General features: G+C 40.4%; 1 protein-coding gene across 1 annotated transcript in view; it reads right to left on the bottom strand.

Moving 5' to 3' along the window:
- LOC133960251 (integrin alpha-5-like) overlaps window positions 1–25264 on the bottom strand; it is a 40369-nt gene that overhangs the window by 6847 nt on the left and 8258 nt on the right. Inside the window, exons 3-23 of the mRNA XM_062394745.1 lie at window positions 23400–23500; window positions 22299–22422; window positions 20806–20867; window positions 20595–20640; window positions 20275–20400; window positions 19783–19827; window positions 19469–19512; window positions 19204–19260; window positions 16621–16673; window positions 15348–15556; window positions 14666–14857; window positions 14529–14574; window positions 14335–14442; window positions 12469–12524; window positions 11822–11979; window positions 9231–9368; window positions 5982–6049; window positions 998–1148; window positions 626–718; window positions 211–290; window positions 3–83 (exon numbers count right to left, since the gene is read on the bottom strand). Of these exons, the coding sequence (XP_062250729.1) occupies window positions 3–83; window positions 211–290; window positions 626–718; window positions 998–1148; window positions 5982–6049; window positions 9231–9368; window positions 11822–11979; window positions 12469–12524; window positions 14335–14442; window positions 14529–14574; window positions 14666–14857; window positions 15348–15556; window positions 16621–16673; window positions 19204–19260; window positions 19469–19512; window positions 19783–19827; window positions 20275–20400; window positions 20595–20640; window positions 20806–20867; window positions 22299–22422; window positions 23400–23500 (2038 nt within the window). The remainder of the gene's footprint in view (window positions 1–2; window positions 84–210; window positions 291–625; window positions 719–997; window positions 1149–5981; window positions 6050–9230; window positions 9369–11821; window positions 11980–12468; window positions 12525–14334; window positions 14443–14528; window positions 14575–14665; window positions 14858–15347; window positions 15557–16620; window positions 16674–19203; window positions 19261–19468; window positions 19513–19782; window positions 19828–20274; window positions 20401–20594; window positions 20641–20805; window positions 20868–22298; window positions 22423–23399; window positions 23501–25264) is intronic.

The following is a 25264-nucleotide window of genomic DNA, read 5'->3' on the forward strand; positions in this document are numbered from 1 at the left end:
ACCCCTGCAGGATGACGTCGGCCACCGCGGCCACCTCCAGCTCGTACAGCACAACGTCACTCTCAGAGTTATTTACATTTTTACTGCAACAGACCACAAAGAGACAGAAAGCGTTTCACCGATAAGATATGTCTGACAAAACAGGATAGCAAACGTTAATTAATAATGCATGAAAAAATGAAAATAAAATCAATTGTAGCTGTGACCTACCTGCGTATTTGGAGCTCAAACTGAACTGGACTGTTAGTGTCCTTCAGTCTGGGCACAGTAAACCGAAGGCCGGCCCAGATCTAGGAAATAGACAACAGATAAAAGAAAACAATTATTCTCAGGAACACGAATAAAAACTATGATAAACCAGTTTATTAAATTTTTTTCTCACCATGAATAGATAAATAAATAGTTATCTATTATTCCAGTGCTTATAGAAACAGGCAATATTCATTTGACATTAGAGTCAGGCCAAGGTATTGTGTATGGTAACAGGTCAAAATGATTTTTTTTTAAGTTTGCTTGTTTATCAATGGATACATTGGAGAGCACTTTAACCTGATTTCATATTACTGAGATGAAAAAACAACAAAAAAGGCAGAAAGGGCAACATGTGGGCTTTGTTGGCTCTTACACTGCTACCAGGCTTCATGGGGTTTCCCAGATCACAGAGGAGATATCGGGTCTGATTCTCTGCTTCATAGCTGCACGTCAGCTGAGTCAAGCTCTGGAAATGACACAGAAACATCAAATATTATCATCTCTTAACTTCTGATATTAACTTTGAGCTTTGAGTTACATGGGCTTTAATAAGAGAATAATGATAACATATTGGCAACTGAGACTTTATTAATATTTAACGGTTTTAACTCTGTACATAGATGCACTGTTTGATTCAGTGTATTTCTGAATAGCGGAACTGTACTGTTCAAGACTAGAAAATGCCTATATGAAATACAGAATATTCATACGGCTTGGGAGTACAGTGACCGCCGCCCCCCCTCACCACATTGTTGCGTGCTATCCCGCTGTAATCGGCCTCTTGGGGGAGTACCACACACAGCTCAGCCTCGTACGCCCCTCCCTCTCCCTCGTTCCTGGCATTGAAGATCAGACTCAGGGAGTTTTCATCGCCCAGGTAAACCTCTGTTCTGTCACTGGAAGAGGAGAAACACAAAATCATCACTGTATTTTCGTCTAAATGTTCACTTTTTCTTTAATAAAGTATTATATAAATGTATCAAGGTTAACATTGTTAAATCAAATGTAAAAAATATTATCATTTTATAAATGAATTAAGTCTTAAAGAAGACCACAAACAGAAATATCCCATCACGTTCAACATATTACCGTCCTCCCTTTTACATAACATTAGTTTGAGTTTATGTTGGGTTTGTCTTGTGCCACTTGGGGGCAGTATATTTACCTGCAAACAAAGTCTCCTTTAATTCCAGATACAAATATTAAATCTCTTCAGAAACTAACTGCTTTGCTACGGTCACCAGCTTGTCACTAATGTACCCTGTCAGCTGTTCGGACCTGAGTAGGAGCTACACTGTCAGCTTCTGTTACTGAAAACAAGTGACTTCTGCAGCAGGAAGCAAACACTGATGAGATTGATAAGAGTAAAAACAGCAAAGCCACAGACCATAAAAACAAAAGCAAGCAGCTGAAAGACACATGTTCTGAGGAAAGCAGTGTTCAGAAATAATTCTCCTGTGGGTTCATCTCAGAAAGCAATGATCATGATCCGCCTCTAATATGAAACATCACTGGTCCCTGCAGTGTTAAAGCTACTGAAAAGATGTTCAGGTGGGTGTTATGGATGGTTGGTTTCAAACACAGTGACAGGGTTGAGTCTTTGTGCAACGCTCATTATCCTATTATCCAAGACTATTTGATCTGTGCACAAATGTAATCAAATTAAATCATTATAGGGTTAGGCCCTAACCGTTAGGGTATGGGTTATGGTTAGAAATACAAGAGAAATACTAAAGTAACATTGATTAACATTAAAGCGGATAAATCATAATGACTTGAGTGATCCCCTGGCTTCACCTCTACGAACATGAGATGAATATTTGTGGTTTTCAATGGAAGTCTCTTGAACGATTAGAATGAACGTTCAGTATTAATTAAAGATCTTTTAACTCTCATATAGCGGCATAAAGAATGTCCAACCCTTAATGACCAAATACCACCATGACACTGATGTTGTACTTTGGGTACAGTGCTGATTAGCAAATGTTAACATAATAAACCTTTTAAACAAAAATGTTTAATGCTCATATAAAAGCTTGACTGGATGATTGTGATGCTCTGATTACATGGTTGAACCAAAACATGATTGCACAGCTTTAAAATATTGCAAGTCGACCTACAAGGCACTGCATGTTGAACCGGATACAGTGATCAATCGTTTATATGGATCAAAAAACTTGGGACAGAAACTTTCCTTAACAAATTCTGTTGAAATAATTCAGTGATGAATGAGACGGCTTATAGTGTTCATTTGAGGTCTTTTCATTAACGTTTGTTTGTAAAAAAGTTGTTTTCTTGGCAGTTTTCAGTCAGAGTTTACACATATGTCCAATAACACTGTTTGTGTGAGTCTGTGTGAGTCTGTGTGTGTCTTAGTGCCTAAGAGGAAGCAGAGTTAGTACAGGCTGGATTAATTAATGTGCGGAGCTATGAAGAAAAAGTATACTCATTTAAGAAAAGTAGTGTGTTGATATTGTGTTTCTTTTGCCATTACTTTTAAATTATGTTGCATTATTCATATACTGTCTTTCATTTTGGATTTTATACTTTATTGTTTCTTGTGTATGAGTTTAGATTTTGTTCAGTTTTCAGTTTTTGATTTTAAATGACATTGTACTAATTTCTATTAATTTCCTTTTTCTTTAGTGTTTGAAGATTCTATATGAATAATATTATTAATATTATTAACAATCGAGACTTAGTTAACCTATAAAACCAACAACATGCCAAAGTGCAACTAAACAAAGCATGGCTTTAGAGTTTCTACACAGATCTAAGAAGAGGTGATACTTCAACATGACATTTTTACTGTCAGTGTGGAAAAGCTGAATTATCTACACCACAGCAATCAAAATGACCAAAAAACAGAGATTGTTTTTGTGCCATCTCTGCTCCTGAGTCCATTTTAAGTGAGTTGGTGCAGCGTTTAACCAAAATGCCCCAGAAGCAGTGATTGTGAAATCTAATGAAAAGCAGGGACGTGAAGTCTTTTCCAGACAATGCATCTCTTGTTTTCCACAGCTGTCCCCACAGGCCCTTTTCCCCTGCATATCTGTCCATGACTGACCTGGGAAATGACCCAAATCTGATCACTGTGATTTGTCTCAGGAAACCGACCCCCCCCCCCCCCCCATTTATTCCTGCATGTTCACAGTGACGCCCCTGTATGCAAACACACGTTCAGCCTAGTGATAAATCCTCTCGACACTCTCCAGTTGCAGCCCTCCCCCAGCAGCTACATTCTGTGGTAGTAAATTCATGTTTCTATTGAGCGTCGGAAGGAGAAAGGAGTCTGGTGGAGGGTCGGAATCAGGGTTCTTCTTTCATTCCCCATTTCCTCCTCCCCTCCCCCTTTCTTCTGAGTCTGGACACGGTGACCCCTCGCTAGGTGAGACGACCACCAGATGATTTTAATTAGGCTCAGGAAAGTTTAGCGAATGCGGAGGACGAAACGCTGATACGCCGACACTGAGCAGATGATGGGAACAGACACATGTCTGAAGCTGAAAACTACAGTCTCATTTGTCGAGAATATGTAGCAGTGAATCATAAAGCTCATAAAAGTGTAATGGAAGCCAGAGGATACAGCCGGAGCACCAGTGACAGACCTCATGGCTGAGAATGTTAAACGTCCAACTGTTTGCAAATTCTTGGCGAGCTAGAGAAAAACGCTGCATCTTATAGTGGGTCAGTGAGGTTAAATTCTGTTTAGGGGAAAGTGCTGAATCATTTGGTCCCGAGGCAGCTCTTTGACTTTTCATGAGAAACTCTTTTCGCCCTGAGTGTATTTCTTCAGCTAAGAGAAATCACATGCATGTAATAAAAAACAGAGCGAGCTGGCTGGGAGGACAGCGCCTGAGCGAGATGCTTTGTGAATGGACCAAAACGTTGCCAAACATTTGGCCAACGTCCATTCACAAGCAGGGAGACATGATTAATCAACGATAATAAGTGAGTTTGCCAAGACTCAGGAATCTTTCCTCTGTTCTCCACTGCATGTTATGAGCTGAGCTGTATCTCATCCTTTGAGTCTTTCTCGGATTCACAGAATTGTGTTTACTCCTTTGTATACTTGTCCATTTTACATACGGTTTCTGTTTTGTATACAATTCCTGAGACTCCTTCTTTCTTTTTTTGCTGAAACCAAATGATAAACAAAGCATCTCTGTCCATTATCGCTCGTTAACTCATAGGGAAATTAACCATGAGTTAAAGGGAAAGTCAGTAAAAGTCTGTTGCAAGAAAAAGACTTGTTTACATTCAGTCCTAACAAAACAAATGTGTGTGTGTGTGTGTGTGTGTGTTTACTTTCTATTCTTGTGAGGACATTTCGGAGGACAAAGGGCTGTTTGAGGGTCAAGACTTGGTTGCAGGGTTAGCATAAGGTTTATGTTAGGTTAGGGTGACTGAGATTCTTTTCCCTTGTTAGACCCATGCATTCTGACAGAGACATGGCTTAGGGTTAGGGATATCTCCTCCCATAATGCACTGTGGCCTACTCATTATTCTCTAAAAAAAGTCAAAAAATAAACCTTTATTTCATTATCTATATTGCTTATCCTTAAAGGATTGTGGGGTGCATCCTAGACAGATTGCCAGTGAATAAATTTGATTAATACAAAACCTGATTAAAATTAATTCTGCAAACCTCTGTGGGTTCTCTTCAGGACAAGGCACAACAACAAAAAACGAATTTATTGCACAGACTAAGCAGGTTGTGACGTTGGTGTGTGTGTGTGTGTGTGTGAGTGTTTGTGTGTGTATGTGTGTGTGCGGGCATGTAAATTAAGGAGAACACTATAGCTCTATAGATCATGTCAGCTCATTGTTTTTGCTTTACTATAGCTTCACCGTTCTGATTCCTCTCACTGCTCTCAGGCAGCTTGTTTTCAACTCAGCTGCTGCTTCCTGCCCAGCACCACACAACAGACAGACAAAGCTGGCAGAAAGCTGAAGAACCTATCAGAGCATTTGCAACTGAAGAGCTGCATATTTAGCTCAGGAGTTGGTGGAGACCACAGAGATGTCACTTATATCAATGGGGTGGCTGGCAAAAGACTTAACACATTACCTAAATGATCCTTATGTCAGTATAGGCTATAGCTTGTTCTGCCAAAAAACTCAGTTAATACAGCCTCAATCCCAATCACATTGAAAAAGGGTTTTGTGTGTTGTTTCTATAAGTGTTGTTTACTGCTGCTCATCGGCTGTGCTTCATACTTGTTTTCCCTCCACACTAATCAAAAACATACAAGGCATCACTTAAAGTGCATCAGACAAATGTCCCATAAGAAGTATTGTTTTTTGCAGATCAGCAATGAGCAGAGCTGCAGGTTTTAAAGTTGGGTTTGCGACAATTTAATATGGTAAAAGGCAGAGAATCAGCCCTTAACTTGTTTATATACTATGAATTAAACAGTTCTTGAGCAGGGATACAAAACAGAAGCTTCCGATATTTAGGTTGTTTCTTTCTTTTTGTTTGTTTCTCTTTTTTTTCTATCTTTGTGTCTCACTCTCTTTCTTTCTTTCTATATTCTTTCTTTCTTTTAATTCATTTTAGTTTTTTGTGTCTTTAAAATCATATGTCGTGCTCACCATTACATTGTTGTAATAGACCATGGTTTCTTGTTATCGAAGCATGTTCAAGTTGTATTTTGTGAGATCTACAAAACAAATGAATATATGCAAGTGTTTTTGAACTCAGGTATGTGAAGGTGATTTCCTCTCACCCAATTACAGCCAGTTTGAGGTCGGGCACACAGATGTTGTCCTCTCCGCAGTCCAGTTGAATATGGGCCTAAGAGAGAGAGAAGAAAAGGCATAAATGGGGAGAAGAGGAAGAGGGAGAAGCAAGGAATGGATATTAGGGCTGAAAGAGAGAGAGAGAGAGAGAGAGAGAGAGAGAGAGAGAGAGAGAGAAAGAAAGAAAGAGGTCCTCAGGGAACGGAGTCCAAAGGTACGTAGAGAATAAAGCCTAGGAGGAAGAGGATGTTTACAGAAGCCAGTACACTAGATTCATGATTTAATTAAAGGATAAAGTTGGATATAGATTATACATAATCCTCCATCTATGCACAAAAACTGTAACAATATTTGTAACAACCAGACGCCAAGACGCTGTGTGACAGCGGGATCCTTTACACTGGTGGGATAGAAGTGATGCATGTTTTACATGTGGGAGAGAAGAAAGAGAAGAGCAGAGAAACATGGCGAAGGTTAAGGAGGATGAAAGGATGAGGAATTCAGTCGGAGCAAGTGTTTTGTTTCTGTGGAGAAGCCTTGATTAAAAGGAGTGAAAACCGTCGTTCTTATGGATGACTTGGTGAAAGATAAATGTGATTTCGATGAGATTATCTTTTCAAGTGCTTCCATTAAATATTCTGTTTTACTCTCTCTTTTCTGTCTCCACCGTTTCTCCTTTGTGTTCTCTACTGTCATTGTTGCCGCTCGGCCCCGTCTTTCCAACATATGGGAAACATTAGATCCTCAAAGAATGCTACACAGAGCGAAGAATCAGCCTGGCAATGGTTAACAATGTCTCAGAGGAGATTCCTCCTTCAAGTTCCTGGTTTTACATTCACTCCGGACTCCATCGCTCATTTCCCACTGAGCAGACATGAGCTTGCATGCTCTGCGACTGGCTCACTAAGATGAAGTGATGGCTCCCAACTTATCTTTCCCTTTTGTTTCCAACCACTTTTGATCTCCCTATTCACTTTCATCTCTCCATATTCCCGGACATTTGATCCACGTGAGCCATGTTTCCTTCCACTAGACCGAGCTGTTGCCCTTTTGCCCACCTCCAAGACGTGAAGCAATGAAAATACAAACATGGTAATTATACCTGGTAGACAAATGACTACTCCACTGCATGTAGAGACTATGTTCACTGACTGTGGGACACCACCAGAGTAAGAATCAAATGTTAAGTGTTCACAATTAACGTCTGGGAATAGTTTTTTTATCAACTTCAGCGAAACAACAAAATTCGGCAAAATAACAAAACACCTCTCTGTATATTACAATAAGAGGCACATGCCTCCACTATCTTCACTACCCCTTCTATTTTACAATGAAAAAAAATCAGTGCCAACATTTTAGGGGCTCTTTTTTGCCAATGTCCTTTTCCTCCACCAAGTTCGGTGGAAATCTGCTCCTTAACATCCAAACAAACAGGGTAGAGGTATTTGACCAATTTAACAGAATGATATCAGTAAATATCAATCACAAGAACTCAAATCGAATTTTTTCATTGGAACTATGGTGTCACTTACAATAATGGACATTCTAAATTGTAAGCATAATGGAGCAAAGCATTAGACTACATATAAACTAAATCTTATCATGATTAAGAAGTTTACACACAGTGAATCATTTGTCATTTTTTAATAACCCTAACCCATCTTTCCAAGTTTTGTGGTAATCCAACGGCTAGTATTTGTGTAATGATTGCAATAAGAGACAAAATACATGCCGATGAATACATATCCAAAATAAAATAACATGCTTCTGTGGATTCCTTTCAAATAAGGATTCTTATGAAAACAAGGATTCCATAAAAACAGCCAGTTACAAGCATGTGACATACACACCCACCTCACATACTCACTTAACCTTATATCACTCACATAAACATGTGCACCTTTTTTTCGGCTCTTGCTTTGGTGAGGAGACCACTGACAAAATACATAAACAAACCACAACCAGATGTCAGAGAGCTGAGCCCCGCCCCATACGGAGCTGTCAGTCCTCCCTCTGTGTTTTTGCAGAGCCATGACTCGCCACCAGTGCTCCATAAAACTTCCAGCTCTTTATAATGGAAACGAGAACAAAATGAAAACCCACATACAGTGCTGTAATCAGCTCCTGTTCTATCAGGCCTGACCCTCCACCTCTAACCATATGGGCTTCAGCATCACAGAGGGCTCTCACATTTGATGTCATGTTTAAAATGGCGCCCTGTGACCTCCGTCTTTGCCTTTCAAATAACTTTCCTGCGTGCAGAATGTAAACAGTGCAGTGGTGGGCAGAGTGAAGTTAAACAAATATATCCCAGAACTACACCGTGTGTATAAGAACAACTTGTACATGATTTTACATTGTTTGGTGAAGTTAAGTGAAAATCGTCCCCGTGGCTGCTCTGCTCTCTCTCCTCCGGTAATCATTGTGGTGACCATCTGTTTAGTTCACAAAATACAAGGCGTGTGGCCATCTAAGTGGTGTGGTCTGGCTGTTTGGTGTGGTAATGTGATATGAAGATACACGTCATAACTCCACACAGACATACACTATATCCTTGGGGATCTCATCTTCCAAGAAGAATTGAAACAGAGCAGCGCTTCAGTCCAGTGTGGAAATTCCATTTGGAAAATTCTCAACCTTAATATTTATGTGCGAGCAGCATACACTGTAAATATGTTGCAACCAGGAATTTCTATTGAAAAATTACTCAAATTATGAATACACTAAAATAGCGACTGCTACAACAATGGAAATATATATCATGGCAAATTTTGTTTTTGATCCAACATAAGGCTTTCCAAAATCCATTTACTCCTACTAACCTTTAAGGATTCAGTTTAATAATCAATGATATTTATCTTAAAAGAATCTTTGTACTGTCCTGTGCCTGCTTACGTTCGAGTTACACTGTGGGTTCAGTATTTGATACTTAAAAACCATCTGTGGGCCATTTGTGGAGCAGACTTTGCCTCTCAGGCTGCATAGAGGCTTCTGTTCTGTGATCATATTAGAGAAGGTCATCAACTGTGTCTCAATTCCGGAGTTGATATCATCGCAGCTACTTGACTGCACTGTTCCATTACAAATGCCGCTGACAATGTGTCCTTCCATCCCTGAGAAACAAAGCCTCCAACGGGTGGATCCTCCCTGGACCAAACTATCCCATTGTTCATTGCACTTCAGTGACGAACCGTTTTCAAGAGGTAAAGTAATGTGTGTCATTAGATAATCCTTACCTTCTGCTCTATGAGCTGTACTGTCTGATAATCCAGGATTGGTCTAAGGCCATGCTCGGCCACTGCAGCTTGAGGATCCAGGCTGAAGTTGAGACTGATATGAATGGGAGAGAGTTTATCCCGAAACTCCTCTTCACCCTGCAACAAAGAGGCCAAAGTCTGAGGAACTGATGTTGATGACACAAATCATGCATATCGTCTCCACAGGCCGATGAACCTCTGGCTTGTACTACTTTTTCTTTAAGATCCAACAGTGTTGATACTTTTCCTCTATAGCTGCATCTTTTATGATAAGATTTACTAAGATTAACCATGATTATAAATTAGCATTTCAGTCTAATTGACCTCTTCACACATTAATTACATCCTCTTCCCTCTTCTCTGCTTTGTCTGACAGTCAACAACTTTTTTTTTAATCAACACCTGTCTATAATAGTTTCTTAATCACCAGACAAAAAAGAGACAATACACAGATATAAACTAAAATCATGTGATCATATTGTCTATATTTCTGTCGAATCAGTTTTATGCAACCAAATTTACATGCATGTTCCTGTGTTTCGTATCATATTCAGTGCTTTATTCACAGTTATGATCATTTTGCATGTATAAGCTGCAATACCCTGAGTGAACGGAGCCAGCTGAAAACCAGCTTGATAATACAGGCTATACAGAATTGGACATTAGTTTCAGTGAAGCCAGAAAACCAGAAGATATCTGGTTATGTAGAACTTGCTTTGTCATAAAGCCCTCAGAGATGGAATAATGTTTTGTTCTGTTTCCTGGAACGTGTTGACAATTCAGGTGAGGTGCAATTGTATAAGATGGTTTAAAAAACAACAACATTATGATGATTATAAAGTCTTTGAGTGGAGACTGTTGAGAAACCCTGTTGCAAATGAACGAGAAAAACAGTCACACGGAATGAAATCAAAAGCAGACGTTTTTGAAACTATTTGCTTAAATGGGCGATTCCAACTGCTTTAGTTTTCTGTGATGTGACATGATTCTATTCGACCACCCACAATGCCGTGGCCCCTCTAAAGAAACGTGAAAGCACATAAGTGTGGACTGACAGGTGAGTGCGTGTTTGGCAGCTTCTACTCAGACCATCTCTCGTCCTGTCATGGCACACAGACTCCTCTGATCATTATGCTCTTACAGTGAACACCGACACGTATGACTTAAGCATGTTAGTCACATATTCACTTTGATCAGATCACCACTGAGTGACGAGAAGATTGGTACTGTAGCAGTTTCCCCACAAATGGCACTTCAAACAGAAACTTCAAGCTCGGCCAATTAGGAAATGACTTTAACCTCGCTCTGCAGCGGAGAGTTAACTGCATTCACCTGGTGCTGCAGGTGCAAAACAACCAATGACTAGACGACATCAATGAGAAGCAGCAGGACTCCAGCAGAGCCTGAAGAAGCAGAACATTTGTTCAGGCTATAAAGAGCCTGAGATGAGTGGACTATGAAACTGTTAGCGCACAATACTTGAACGTTTGTGAATGATCTGCATTTGTTTCTTTCCTCGGATGGAGGCAGTAAACATCACTGGAACTAGAACTATGAGACCACATTTAAATTCACGAGATCCGGATATTTATTTGGATCTGCACCTAATTACACACACTCATAAATACCAGTACCTTAACCATGATTTTTTCATCAATATCCATTAATTACTCTTAGTGAAGTTAACAGAAAAGTTGAGAAACTGCCTAACAATGTTAAAGAATGTGAAAAATGAAATCATGGATCTGCACCATCCGCCCATCTGCCTTAGGCTATGCCCCGCCCCTCCACAAACCTTCATGCAAATCAGTTGAATCGTGTTTGCATGATTTAGCTAACTTACTTTTTTTTCAATGTGAATTGTTGTAATTTGCTCTATTGGAAATCAACCTTTTCCTCACAGATGTGGGTTATGAATAGGAAGTTCATTGGCACCACTAAAGTTATACACCCACACACGCCTACTAATAGTGCTGGGAAATTTCCCCTCCTCTGAGCCAGCTAGCTTCTGCTCCCTCTCCACATGTTTGCACGTTTTGTAAATCAACCCGGTGCTTGGGTTGCTTGAAAGTGGATAATCTCACGATTCAGGCACAATTTAAATATTCTCTCTATCGTAATTTGTTCAAAAGTTATTTATTCTTCTGTTGCTACTCTCGTCTTTTGAGGATACAAAAGTAGGACTTATTGTCATTGTTTATAAGATGACAGATGTTCACCTAGAAGCTAGAAGTTAAGCACACACAATTAAGCCTTACACACGGTCCAACCTTAAAAGTAGCCATGTGCTGGTTTTGGTCCAAACTGAAATGTTTGAAGAGTTATCAGACGATTGACCAGACTCACATGAGGTCACTGTGCTCCTTGAGCCCTGAAATCCAATCAATTCATCTTTGAGACAAAGCGACAACTAATCAAAATATGAAGAAATTCCCAAAGGCAGACATAAGATGCCACATTCAACCAGAAAAAATAACGCTTCAAGCCAGGATATAAAGACTGATATGAAATACATAGATAATTTCCAATCTCTTTGACACTGGTGTTTAGACCCAGCTATTGTGACTGACCCTGAGATAGATCATGGAGTCATGGCAGGAGGGTTCTCCATTGGTGAGGCTGAGGGTCTTCACCAGACTGGGCTGCTGACTGTCCAGGAACAGAGTCCTCCTTGTGGATTCCTTCTGGGTTTTTTTCACACTGTCCAACTGAACCTCCACCACAAAACCTTGATAAAACACACACAAAAAGACACACACACACACGCTGGTAAATATTGTTATGGTAAAGTATTTTTGCATGCTATTTGTTCTCCATACAGTATAGAGAAAAACAGCGAGAGTACTGCTGCAGCCCACATGACAACAACTATGCAGACATCATAGACAATACACACACGTGCATTTAAAATAAACACACACACACTTTTCTAAACTGCTGGAGTTACCCTGTATTTACAGGATTGTTCTTTTATCTTGATCTTAACTGCCAAATTGACCACAGTGAGGTCCAGCATACTTGTGGCTACACAAAGAAAGCAAGGTAATAGGGACCATATGTGTGAGTGTGTGTGTGTGTGTGTGTGTGTGTGTGTGTGTGTGTGTGTGTGTGTGTGTGTATGTGTGTGTGTTTGTGTACGTGTATGTGTGTGTGTGTGTGTGTGTGTGTGTGTGTGTGTGTGTGTGTGTGTGTGTGTGTGTGTGTGTGTGTGCCTCACCTAGATGAGAGGGGAGGTGCTTCCCTTTAGCCAGCAGGCAGAACGTGATGCCGACACTGGAGGTTGAACAAAAACAAACAAAAACAAACTTTACATATGTACACACAGAGCTTCAATCATAAGGCTTAAAGATTTGAATGAAATCCCATTTTTTTTTTATGTTAATGGCTAAAATGCTATTTCAAAGGATTTAAATTCACGATTCTTCAATATTGTACTAGTCTGGCGTGTCAGCTCCTGATTCAGATTTCTCAACAATAAAATACTCAAACAGTATCTGGCAACATTACACATATCTCCCTCAATGAGAAGACTCCCTCTCTCCTCGTTTGGTCCTCAACTTGAGCTCTCCGTCCATATACTCCTGCTCAAACAAGTAGGGACGACCATCAAAGACAAATGCTTTCATTGTCCACATCAGACAATGCAAACTCCTCTCTCCTACTCTTACGTTTCTACCTCCGTTGTCCTGCAACAAATTCGAGAGTGAAACTCAATTTCAACTTCTTGTGAGATTTGGGTTGTTGCAGAGTGAACGAGGAAAGAGAGAGAGAGAGAAAGGCAACAAGCTGCTGTACAGTCGAGAGTGAGATTTCATGTTGAGATATGTAAAGTTGCCAAGGCCCATAAAAACAATATGAGCTTATTATTGGTGGTCATTTAGTGGACTGTTGCAGTTGCCCCATAATGTCACGGATGCTGATGGAGGCAATCTGCTGTACTGTTTCCAAAAGTACCATTTATATACACACCTACCTTTATAAACATTCTGCCCAGGATGAAAAATACCAGAATCCCCCTAAAGCCACTGTACAAAACATCACACTGCCACTGCTTCACGTTAAAAACTTTCAACTGAAACACAGATGAAAGCCACAGCGGGTTTGTCTCTGCACTGTGCAACACCATGATCCTACATGGAAAATGCATCAGGACAAAAGCGATAATACGGAATTAATTTACAAGTGAACAGTTATAATAAGTTCACCAGTTATCTGTTTTAAAGTTATGGCAGATCGGTTGTGTAAAGCTGTGGCTCTTTGTGAGAAAATAGCTCTTTAGACCACACTTGCTTTTACCACAATAACCATGGGTGTCGCCAAACCAAATAAGGAGTGAAAATATCAAGGATTACAACTTTAAAGCACCAAGTGCTACAGGAAATCAATAGAGACACACATGAATATGAATGTGGTTGTGTAAATGCTCACATGAATTGAGGGTAGGCCTCGTGCTGTTTATGGAGATGTGCTGATGCCAAATAATATCTGAGTCATTTCAGGTTACAGCCCTTTTCCGACCTTTTCAAAACTCACTGCTCAGTTCTACTTTCTCCACTTTTTCATCTTTCCATACAGCGACTCCACCTTTCTCCCACTTCCTCCTTTCGGTTTCCAAGGCAGCAGAAACACCAATAAACACAATAACAAGACGTCCTTGTATCAACATCCTGGGCAGATGCTAGAAAGTCAGGCAGTTTGGCCAAGTAGTCTTAAAGGGTTCCACGTTTAAAATAAAGGTTAAACTGAGCTCGTGGAAAGAGCCTCATCCAGACTGAGGGAGTGATGTGTTTTCCCTTTTCTTCACTGCTTCTGAGAAGTATGACAGTGAAGTGCGGAGCAGCCTGAACAGGAAACTGGTGAACATGAAGTCATTTGACATTCTCGAGAGGGAAAGTTTAGAAAGCTGGAATTGAACTAAGATGTGAGTTACATAACATTTGCAGGACTTTCCATGTTGTGTTATTCTGTCAGAGCGCTCACTACCCTCTCTTAAACTCTTAGGGGGTTATTGTTCAACCATTAAGGACATTTCCACTGCAGTCACAAGCACTATATAATCATCTCATTAGTAAGTGAACTTTACCAAGACACATCAGTGGTTTCATTGATCAGCCGACAAGTCTTCTCCTCCTGGTTGAACATGGTCGGCTGCACTGTGAGAGAGGCGCTGGCGCTCACTATTGGTCGAGCTCTGATTGAAGACACAGACCATGGACAAATATGAATACATGTAGAGGGTCTATTTATATCTCCTAACACTGCAGAGTGGAAACGTACCTGTAAAGCACTGCTTTATCTGCCCCAAAAGCACCAACAATCAGATCTGCAACATGGGAAAGCGAGTTAGAAGAAGTTGGCCAACAAGAAGATGGAGTGCTGAGAGAGGTCTGCTGCTGGACGGTGTCCTGCAGTACCTGGGTAGCCATTTTGATCCAGGTCTCTGTTGCCGCGCAGAGCAAAGCCAAAACTGGCTGGGAAAGAGCTGGAAGTCCATTGGCCAGAGAGAGTCTGTGTGGGCGTGTCCATCAATCCTTCAGCATGACCGTTATAAATGAGGACCAATCCCTGCTGGTCGTCTCCTCCATAGGGACAGCCAATGGCCATGTCTGATGGTAAACAACAGCAACATGCAAACTGAGCAAATTCAATCAATGTAGATTACATACAGAGCAATGTACAGTAATTGTAGCACAATATACATATATTTGTAAATCTTGGTTGGATGACTGAATCAAATGCTGACTTTTCATAATAACTAAGTTAATTGATCTTTTTGATCAGCAAAACATTACCAAGTTCCCACTTCTCAAATGTGAGAATTTGCATTTCCTGCTGTTCAACAGTATGAACAAAAATGTAAAAATGTGTTACCCTAAGGAACCTAAAGTTTTCTATAGATTAAGCTATTAACTAGGGCTGCAAATACAGATTTTTTTTAAACGTTACAACCTCAAATTAAACCAACAACACTCCTCAGTATATGAATCAATGTGTAATGTATCACCCTCATATCAAGAAAATATATCAAAATATGCTAACAAAATAATAATCATCTGCTGTCCAACATGTAATTCCTGCTGCATGTGACACCAGTACCATTGAATCCATCTTGGTTGAGATCACCCAGGGGAGCCAGGGAGCTGCCAAACCGGCTGAAGGCCTGGGTGCCGATAAGGTTGGACTGGCTCGGCTCCAGCAGCAAAGGGCCCTTCTGAAGGTACACGTACACCTTGCCTAGCTCCTCCAGACGCCCATTGGTCCCTCGCCGCATGAACATAGGAGCTCCAACCACCAGGTCATCCAGACTGGGGAGGCAAGCAAATCGTAGCTGATAAACCCATCAGAGTGACTTCTCCCATTCCCTTTACTGGGCAGGTGCTCTTGCACCTTTGCAGACTGTCGTTATAACAAACAAGAAGTCAAAGAGAAAACAGTTTTCTGCAGAAAAAAGGTATCTGTTTGTGTGTTCTTCCTCCAATAGTCAATTTCCATGCATCGTTTGTGCTGCATGTCCCAGTGTGTGACACACACTATGTGTACACACTTCTGGTGTCTGGGAGCATATCTATATCACTATCCCTAAAATAAATTCAAAGGGTGAGAGTTCATTTGCTATTTGAACGAAGTGCACTATGGATGGGAAAATGACAATTGGGAGTCACTCTGAAACTAGCAAAGCCTTTGTGTCAGATAGAGCCTCCCTGTCTAAATTAGTTTCGACAGGGATATTTAAGACACAATTAAGTATGCATTTAAATGTATATTCTATGTGTGTTAGTATATCATCTATCCTCTGCCACATATTAAATTTTATTCTGTATTATATCAAACTAACCACTACTCAGCTCAGGAAATATGTCTATCACAATAGAAACTACATACATAACAGTATTAACAGTTGAACTGTTAAGTTTCTCTATAGTTTTTTCTAGCTCTTGAACTTACTATATAAAGAGCCTTGAGATAATATATGTGGTGATTTGGCACTCAACAAATAACAGTGAATTGAATTGAATGTTCAGTACAATTACTGAAAATAATTGTTGGATCAAATTTCGCTTTTTGGCATCTTTTACATGCAACGGTCAATTTAGGGTCTACAGTGAAACTGTATAAACCAAACCAAAGTTCTCAGGGTTTGATTCTACCAGAGTTAGAGAAGTGAGACTGGGAGAAAAGCTTCACACACAGACAAACTATTAACAGAATGAAGAGGAGGGGAAATTTTTCCGACACACTACAGAGTGACAGGGTGAGAGAACAAGTGTTGACCTATGTTTCTGTGACCTCTCACTTCACTCCTCCAGTTCCTCTCTCGCCCAGTTCAGTTTCTTTTTTTGCCACCATCTGTGTCTCTCCATTCACTCACCCGTCGTTGTTGATGTCGGTGACTGCCACTGCGTAGCCAAAGTAGGACCCCATCTGGAAAGTATTACAAACAAGAGCCAGTTAGCCTGTAATCACACCATGGTGGATAGATCCCTTTTTTTAGATCCTCGTTTTTTCCAATTTCATTTTCCTTCTGCGTGTCCTTTTGACTTTTCTACCTTACACCACTTCCCCCAGAAGCTATCCTCTCCAATCTCTCAATCCCACAATCCCCTGGGTGTCCTCTTCTCTCTTTTCATGCAGCTCAGAGTGAGAGCTTCTGTAAGTTCGAGGAGAGGTAGGGGGTCTGGGTATCATGGACTCAAACTCCTTTAAATCTCACTCAGAGAGAATACACATGGGGGATTGGTATTTTTCGGTTTAATTCCATACCATAAATGATAAATTAGGGTTAAGTTTCCTCCTTGGGTGACTCTCGAGTCAAAGTGATGTTGTAGTTGAGCCACACAACAGTGAGTTTGGAGAACCTTGTGAAAAACAAGAACGATTGTCATAGTTTTTCTGTATCTCATGTGCTAAACAGCTTATTGCAACATACATAAAACTGTAGCTCAGGACAAACTCAAGCTCCTATTGCCCTGTAGGAGCAGTACTGTATTCATTCACACACAGATATGTATATATCATAATTTTCTTGAACCAGCTGATTGTTCATCTGTGGTAGCTTAAAATCAACAATTTAAAACGTAAATATTTTCATGTCATCAACTGTCATTGATTGCATTCATAATTCCAAAATGTGATTTCCAGGTTGGTGAAAGCAGCCTGTGAGCAGTTTTCTCCTTTGAGGTGCTTATTGGGCGAAAGGCAGGGTACAACCTGGACCAATCACCAGCGTATGGCAGGACTCATATATACAGACAAACATGTGTCTCAACTGTGGGAGAAAGTTAGTAAAACTGACGCAGACACGTAGAGAAAAATGAAAACTGGACCAAACCGGTAAGCCAACGACGCAGTGGCCCTAACACGAATAACAACTGTCATACTTACAAGGACTCACATCACTTGACATATTTTGTTGTACTTATGTCATGCCACAGATAAACTGTACAGTTAAGAATCGATTTTTTTAAGGATCTGGTTGTTTCAAAGTCAACACATAGGTCTAAATGTCACCATGCTTCTACCATTAGGCCCCATCGGCTTTGGGACTTCTGAAAGCCCATTTTTACAGACTTGACTTTGCCGTTGTCTTTTTATATATTTTGTTGTTTTATTGCTTTTATTCTTTTTAATTGTATTTATTTGCTTTTAAGTGACGTTGTATTCTTGTTCCTATTCTTTGCATTTGCAATTACTGCTTTAACGTTATGCAGTGTGAATGCGTGAATGCACACTGTACACTTTGAAACACTTTGTAAACCCTGATTTTACAGTTACTTCTATTATTATATACTATGTATTATATCAGCCACCTGTGGTATGAGGTGTGCAAGTGTTGCAGGTATCGTCTTTGTACAAAAAAAGACACATTTTGAAGTATTTTTTCACCAGAGCAGCATGGTCTCTGCACAAAGAACCTCGGGTGTGTTTTCTCAGCTTACTTCCACTGCACGGTCCCAGATCCCACACAGGGAGTAGCGTCCGTCCACAGAGAGCAGAGAGTCAGGGAGGCTGGAGTTTACCTCCGATCACTCTCACTATGACTTCACAGTTTACTCAGCTCCCTCCACCCTGACACTGACACGGTGAACACTCACTCTGACACATGTTCTCCCATGTGTGCTGAGTCACATGCTCGTAGGCCTTGTGAAATTAACAACAAGTCAGTTTCCATGTGATGTCACAGAGATTTTTGGTGTCCATAGTAACACCTTCTGTCGATGTTGGGTCTGAAGAAAACTAAGTCACACATTAACACCAAAAAACCTAAATGAAAATAATTGGATATATTGTATAATTTTATATATATACATATATCATCTGATAAGATTGTGTATCAATATGGGCTGAGGAAGCACCAAGTGGGAATTTCCTACCACACTACTGACGAAGCCTCATAAGACTGTCAGCTGAACTTTGGGAAAGTGTTTTCACAACGAGCAATGGATGTTGATTTTAATTTAGGATGAAAAAGGTTTGGTCAGGCAGCACAAATACAATGACCAGTGACCTGTTCAATGTGTCAGTTTTGATTCATTATAGACATTATATAGCATATTCTTTACCGGCACCTTTTGTACACTGTGGTTCTCAACTGTTGCATTTGCTTCGAGAAAAAAGTGAAATGCTAGAAAAATAAAAAAGCGTTATACTTCTGTAACTAAAAGCCTAAAGAGTGTCTGATGGAGCGAAGCCACCTCCCCTGAGTACTCACATGCTTATTGAGTGCAGTGACAACACTGTGCTGGCGTCTGCTGCTTCTGGGTTTGATTTACAGATTTAAGAAGCCATGAGCTGTGCTTACTGTAAGCCAGACCTCTGACCCTGATATAGGCTTCCTCTCCACGGGGCAAATTCCTTCATCTTCTACACATGCCACCTTAAATGTGTGTACCCACATATGAAAACAAAGGGCCAGGCCAAAGTACAGAAAATCTCCAGCCAGATGTGCACATACCTGCTCCCCTGTCAAGTTGAGCATAGACTTCAGATTGCTTCCATTTAATATGGACACCTATTGGAGACACACAGAAATCAGTACGGATTACACATTACACGGCTCATACTGTCAAAATTACATGATAATATTCAGATAAAGTTAATTCAGCTGTATTATTTTGTACTGCATGTAGGTTTTGGTGGATGACATTTTACTTTGTGTGTTTTTGTTTTGACTATTTCCTGTTAAAGGTTATAAAATGTAAAATATGTTGACTCCTTACTAAACCATACAGCATGAGTCCTTTTGGAACCCCTGTAATGAAATCTGCAACAAAGAAGGAGAGAAGAACAGGGATCATTCTGTGTTGGATAAAGCTTGTTAACAGCCAAAAATAAAACAATTATTAAATTTTCTTCGTAATTCTTTTGGTTTCTAAATGTTCATGATTCCTGAAAGATTGAATCATTCCTTTATGTTACAACCCAATCACCTTTGCCCAGACTGAGCAGAAAAATATTAGACTTGATGGAGGGTCTGACAACTCTGTGCTCAGCCATGCATCTTGTCTCTCAGTAAAGTAAATATGACCCTCACCTTCCTCATCATCCCCACTGAACTCTCCACCAGCCACAGAGTAACCTAGAGGAGGGATGTAGAGTAAAGACGAAATCAAATTTGCAGGAGGGGCCAACGTAAGAACACAGCAGGATTCTCAGCAAGTTTCTGGGTGTGTTGATTACTTTTCTCACACGTAACACATGGAAAAGAAAAGAAAGAAAGAAAACTAATATATATCATCGAGGTACTCTACGCAAATCCTCAGAACTTTTCATGAAATCCAATCAAACGTTTTCAAGGAGGAGCATCAACATCATGGTGGTGCTGGACAGAAAGTTAAGGGATACGAAATTATCCTCTGGTAACCATGAATACCAACATTGCATTCAATGGCATTCTGTTAATGAGATGTGTTGCATGGCCCAAATTCAGAAGAGTAAAGTGTAAATACACATGGCAACTGTAGTGTATGATGCTTCACTATGGGTTAGAAGTAACAGTAGTAAATGTACATGTGTACATCCTTACCAAGATAACTGTCATCATAGCTTCCTTGCACCTGTTTGGTCTGAATCTGCCCGTCAACTGACAGCAGAAAATAAGACGGGTAGTAGGCCTTAACAATCTCGTCTGTGGTGGCGGAGATCAGCTGACCTGCAGGCAGGAAGGGAACCAAAGGGTTAAAGATCGAAGGTTAAAATAAGACATGTGACTTTTGGCTCCTGAGTGGTTCCACTGTAGCTCATTGACAGACAAATGTGATGGATTGATTCTCTGGATTCCTCCAAGGAAAAAATCCATCGGAAGACTTAAAAAAAACACACTGCTCCACATTCCTGTGAGCTCACCTTGCCAATAAAAGCTGCCTGGTCCTCCAAGCACAACCCTTCCATCCTGTAACACACAGCAGTAGACAGAGCTGAGGAATATGCCTGTCACCAGTTGCATCATGAGTTTCAAACAAACTCTGCAAGGGTGATGTTTAATCTCCAGCTGCTTACATCAGCCGAAACAGAGAAACTGGGACTTCAGCCAAACTGCAACAAATTTGTCTCTTACCTTAGTGAAGTCAGCGCTGAATCCACCCTGACAATACCCCTGTCCAGCAGGTCCATGCCTTTCTGCAGGGAACAGCAGCAAAACATAGGGAACATCAATAAATTGTCTTTCTGACACAAGCAACCACAAGGAAATATTGTGATGAATGTGAAACGCTAAAAAAGCCTTACCTTGACCCTTACTGTTTATTTTGTCATTTCATAAAAAAAACGCTTTACTGCAATATTTTATGGCATTTTGACAGCACTTAACGTTCTTGACAGGGCATGGATGCAGGCATGAAACTTGCAAAAAACATGCAACATGACACAAAACGGGCTTATTCCAAACAGAACAAGGACCCTGACCAGCCAAGATCAAAAGAGAGTCTATGGACGAGGGCAACAAAAGAACAGATGAGCGCTCAAAACCGACCCCAGCCAAGAATCACAGTGATATGAGCAGATAAAAGCTGCTACAACTGATATCTGCACAGACAGGGCCCTAATTTACATGATTGAGAAAAGGCAAAAAGGGTAATGAGTAATGATATGATATAACAGAAGAAAGAGTGCAAAATGCACACATTTGCTACAACCACGGCTTTGGTTTCCAACAATATCATATGATCTACACCCTATAGCGGTATCCTGAATATTTAATGCCGGTTCACAGGTAAAAACAGGAAAGACTGCATCACTAATCCTGAGCTACAGTAGAACCTTTTTATTCTCCAATGGTTGTTTTATAACATATATTTGCTTCAAGGATGTCAAAATGGCCCCATTATAACTATGCTGAATTAGCCTTAGCAGCCCTTGTTAGCATTGTACCCACTGATACAGTGATGGCTCTCTGAACTCACTGGTAAAAATACTTTAATACTGATAAACCTGAAAAACTGTGAATATCAGACACAATGAGGATCCTTTCTATGATTTCTAAATGGGTAAGTTACTCTCAAGCTAAAACTACAGAATGTCCTGAAGGATAATGCCTCCATGAGCCGTAACTGCCCCTGCTGTAACTGCTGAAGAGCTGCTAATGTTGCTACATATGCATTCTGGATTATGTTTGCCAACCTATTTGCCTTATCAATTTAGTGGTGACTATGTTCTTCTGCTGTCTGGTTTCATAAATGCAGCTTTCTCTCCTGTGGAGGTTTATCTAATGTGAATCTGCAGAATCTGTACGAGATGGACAAGAGTTTAAGTCTGAAAGTGTCTGGTTTCATTTTCTAGTTTGACCCATCACGTAAGTGCTTGCTTTGGTTGCCAGGTAAACCGTCTGAGTGAAGAGTGAAAGCGGTGGAACCTGTTCAGCGTGGAAAATGTTTGACTTGTTTGGACTCAGACTCTTAACAGTGTACGGTGAACGGAAGACAGAGTCTTGGCCCAGATATCCGCGGCCTAAACCGGAAGCCCCAAAAATATCAACCATTGACCCCAGAGGCCTATTTGTCATGCCGATGGGATCTGAGATGTAGAGGTTAGCTCTCAATGCATTAACTATACCTGTTCTGCAGGGGGCGTATTCCACAAAAGTTTTAAGGCCGTCTACAGAGAGGTAGCATGTTCCTGTAACATCGGCAAATGGTGTGTCATGTTCAGTCCTCCAGTAATATCTGGGAGCACAAGCCTGGAAAGAAAAGAGAGGCAGCTCATTGACAAAGGAAACTGATCATATTTTTAGCTTACATGTTTTATCTTGACCCTGAACACCAACACTGCAATAATATCAAGATTATTTTTTAACACGCTAAAGTGGTTTGACGCGAAACGAGCAGGACAAACATTCTGTCCTATAGTTTGGAGATTCTTTCTAGTGCATTAACATGCAAACTTAACATCTTTTTGCAGGGTTTCTTAGTATTCAGTGCTCTTTGACTCTATATGAGGCAAATTTCTGAAAAAGAAAGCAAGCCAATTAAATGCTTAACACAGACAATTCCACATTTTCTAGATGGTGACAATATTCTTAGTACCAAAACCTATCAAGTCCACGTGACTTTATTTTTGTGTCGTATTTCAAAGCACAGAGGGAGTAATTGTCTTTCTACGAGCTGGACTCTATAGTGCATTAAACTACCCCAAATGCTGGGTTATGATTGTAACCATGTTAGCAAGAACATTCAGTCAACCTAATTAGTATGCAAGATGAAGGCTGGTAGATACAGATTTGTGTTTCCTGTGACAATGCGGGACTGATCCCATAGGCTTTTAGCAAACTAACCCAGTGTTTTTGGTGCCTAAATCTGGAACAGGTGAAAATAATAATAAAATGGATGATAACATGTCACATGAGTCGTGAGTCAGGATTGTGTGTCTGTTGAGTGAAAGTCTTGTGTTTGACCCATTTTATACTAAACATGTATTGTGTGTTATGGCAACACTGAAGCAAGAAGCCAAAATCCAATAAAAAATGCAAGTAAAAAAGACAAATAAAGACTGAAAATAAGAAACACGACAATAGTCAGGCGAAAAACCGACAATGTGACACTAATGATCATCAGTTGTTTGAGTAACCTGCACTCAAACATCTGTTCAAGAAACTGTTCATCTAATAAATGTGGGTAAATTATCTAAACTGACCAACAACCATGGAACCATTCTTACCAGGATGCTGTTGCCATGGGAACGCACAGTAGCTCCAAACCACTGATGGGACTTGAACTCAACCTGAGTGTTCACATCATTAACATAAAAATATCGATCACCTGGAAGAACATAGAGGAAAAAAACAAGTTGTAAGTATCGCTTTAATAACCGAAAACATTGTCACTTTTTCATTTACAAAATTTGTATTCTTCTGACTGAGAAAACTTTAGTGAGGTCAAGAGCAGCTACATTAACTAAGTTGAAGATTCCCCTGTCGTCGGGTTTGATTCTGGTGCCGGGGCTTCATTTGAGAGCAATCCCCACATGTTGTTGGCTTTATACATGGATATTTTATGGCCTTGTTCCCGGAGCCTGCAGTCTTAATCCATCCTCCATGCTATGGCAGACATCAAACAGCTCAGAGGGACTTGGACCTTGTTGTTACTGTAACCCAAGCGGCTGTACCTCATTGTCAGGCCCTGTTTTAAGAAGAGGCCCTGTGTGTGTGTGTTGTGTGTGTGTGTGTGTGTGTGTGTGTGTGTGTGTGTGTGTGTGTGTGTGTGTGTGTGTGTGTGTGTGTGTGTGTGTGTGTGCGTGTGTGTGTGTGTGTGTGTGTGTGTGTGTGCATGTGTGTTTGTGTGTGTGTGCTTGCCTGCATTTGCAATTTCAGCAACATAACACCTTCATGATTTTTTTTGGCATATTGTTAATAGTTCATTAAAAAAAAAAAGAAGACATATACTCAAGTCATATTTTTGCTTTGATTCCTATTTCTGGTCCAAAGAAATTAACTCTTGAGCCAGGTAGGTGAGCCAGGTTGCATTTAAGTCCTGTGAAAAACTGACTTGGAAGAAAACTGTTCACATCCAAATCCAAGTGTTATATAAGTTTGAGATGTTTGCTGTCGACCTAATTTCTTCTTCAGGTGGGACATCTCTCACTCCTTCAATGAAAAAACATAAATCATGAGACATTTTTTGCCATATAGCATCCTTGAGTAAAAGCAATCTTCAATTTCAGTGTTTTTTCGCTTTTTAGACTAGTGGCTATTTTTCACTGTGTTTGCATACAGGTCATAATCGACCTCATTATTGTTGTTAAATGTTATGTATATATGTTTTGCTGCCATTTGCTCAGTGAAAAATAGCATTTTGCTCAGCCGTATACTTTCTATGAGGATGGATGACAAACTTGAAATTTTAATTCAGTTCTTCATTGTGTTGTAAATAATTTTATTGTGCTAAAACATACTTGTGTACACGTGTTATATATTTGTTTAAATATTTGCCTGTTGTCAGAGCAGCACAGTGGTGACATTAAACCTTGCTGACTGCAGCTCAGTGCCCACGTTTGGTTAACGGAGTCTGGCCAGTGGAAATGCAAGACCACTGAGGTAAAAAGTTTGTATGAGTGTAGACATATTTGTGTATGTGAACATAGTGCGTATCACCTTTCAAACACAGTTTGTGTTTGTAAACATTTTGAGCATGTGTATTTATGCAGGCAGGGTTTACAAAGTCAGGGCTCTCAGTCTGGGTTTAACCGCCACTCGATATCAGCATGTGACCACGTACGATAAGTTCAACCCTGTGATCCTCAAACGGTGGTCCTTATCGCTTCCTGGATTTGTGATGTAAGTGATTATATTCCTTGCATTGCCGGAGGCCGCCCCAGCTCCTCTGGGGTCCTTGTCCCCATAATGACTCTGCCCTAATTACAGGGCGCTCACAACATTGGGACCTGAGTCGAGCAGGAAATCAAAGCACAGTGAGAATACTGCAAACACGGCCTATGTCCCAAGATGCAGACCTGAAGGAGAGCCGGAGCGGAGGAAAGCCTCGTCCACCATTAAAATGCAGAGAGACATCAAAGGCTGGTCACAG

Source organism: Platichthys flesus, chromosome 2, assembly GCF_949316205.1.
Source record: "Platichthys flesus chromosome 2, fPlaFle2.1, whole genome shotgun sequence".
Classification (NCBI taxonomy): Eukaryota; Metazoa; Chordata; class Actinopteri; order Pleuronectiformes; family Pleuronectidae; genus Platichthys; species Platichthys flesus.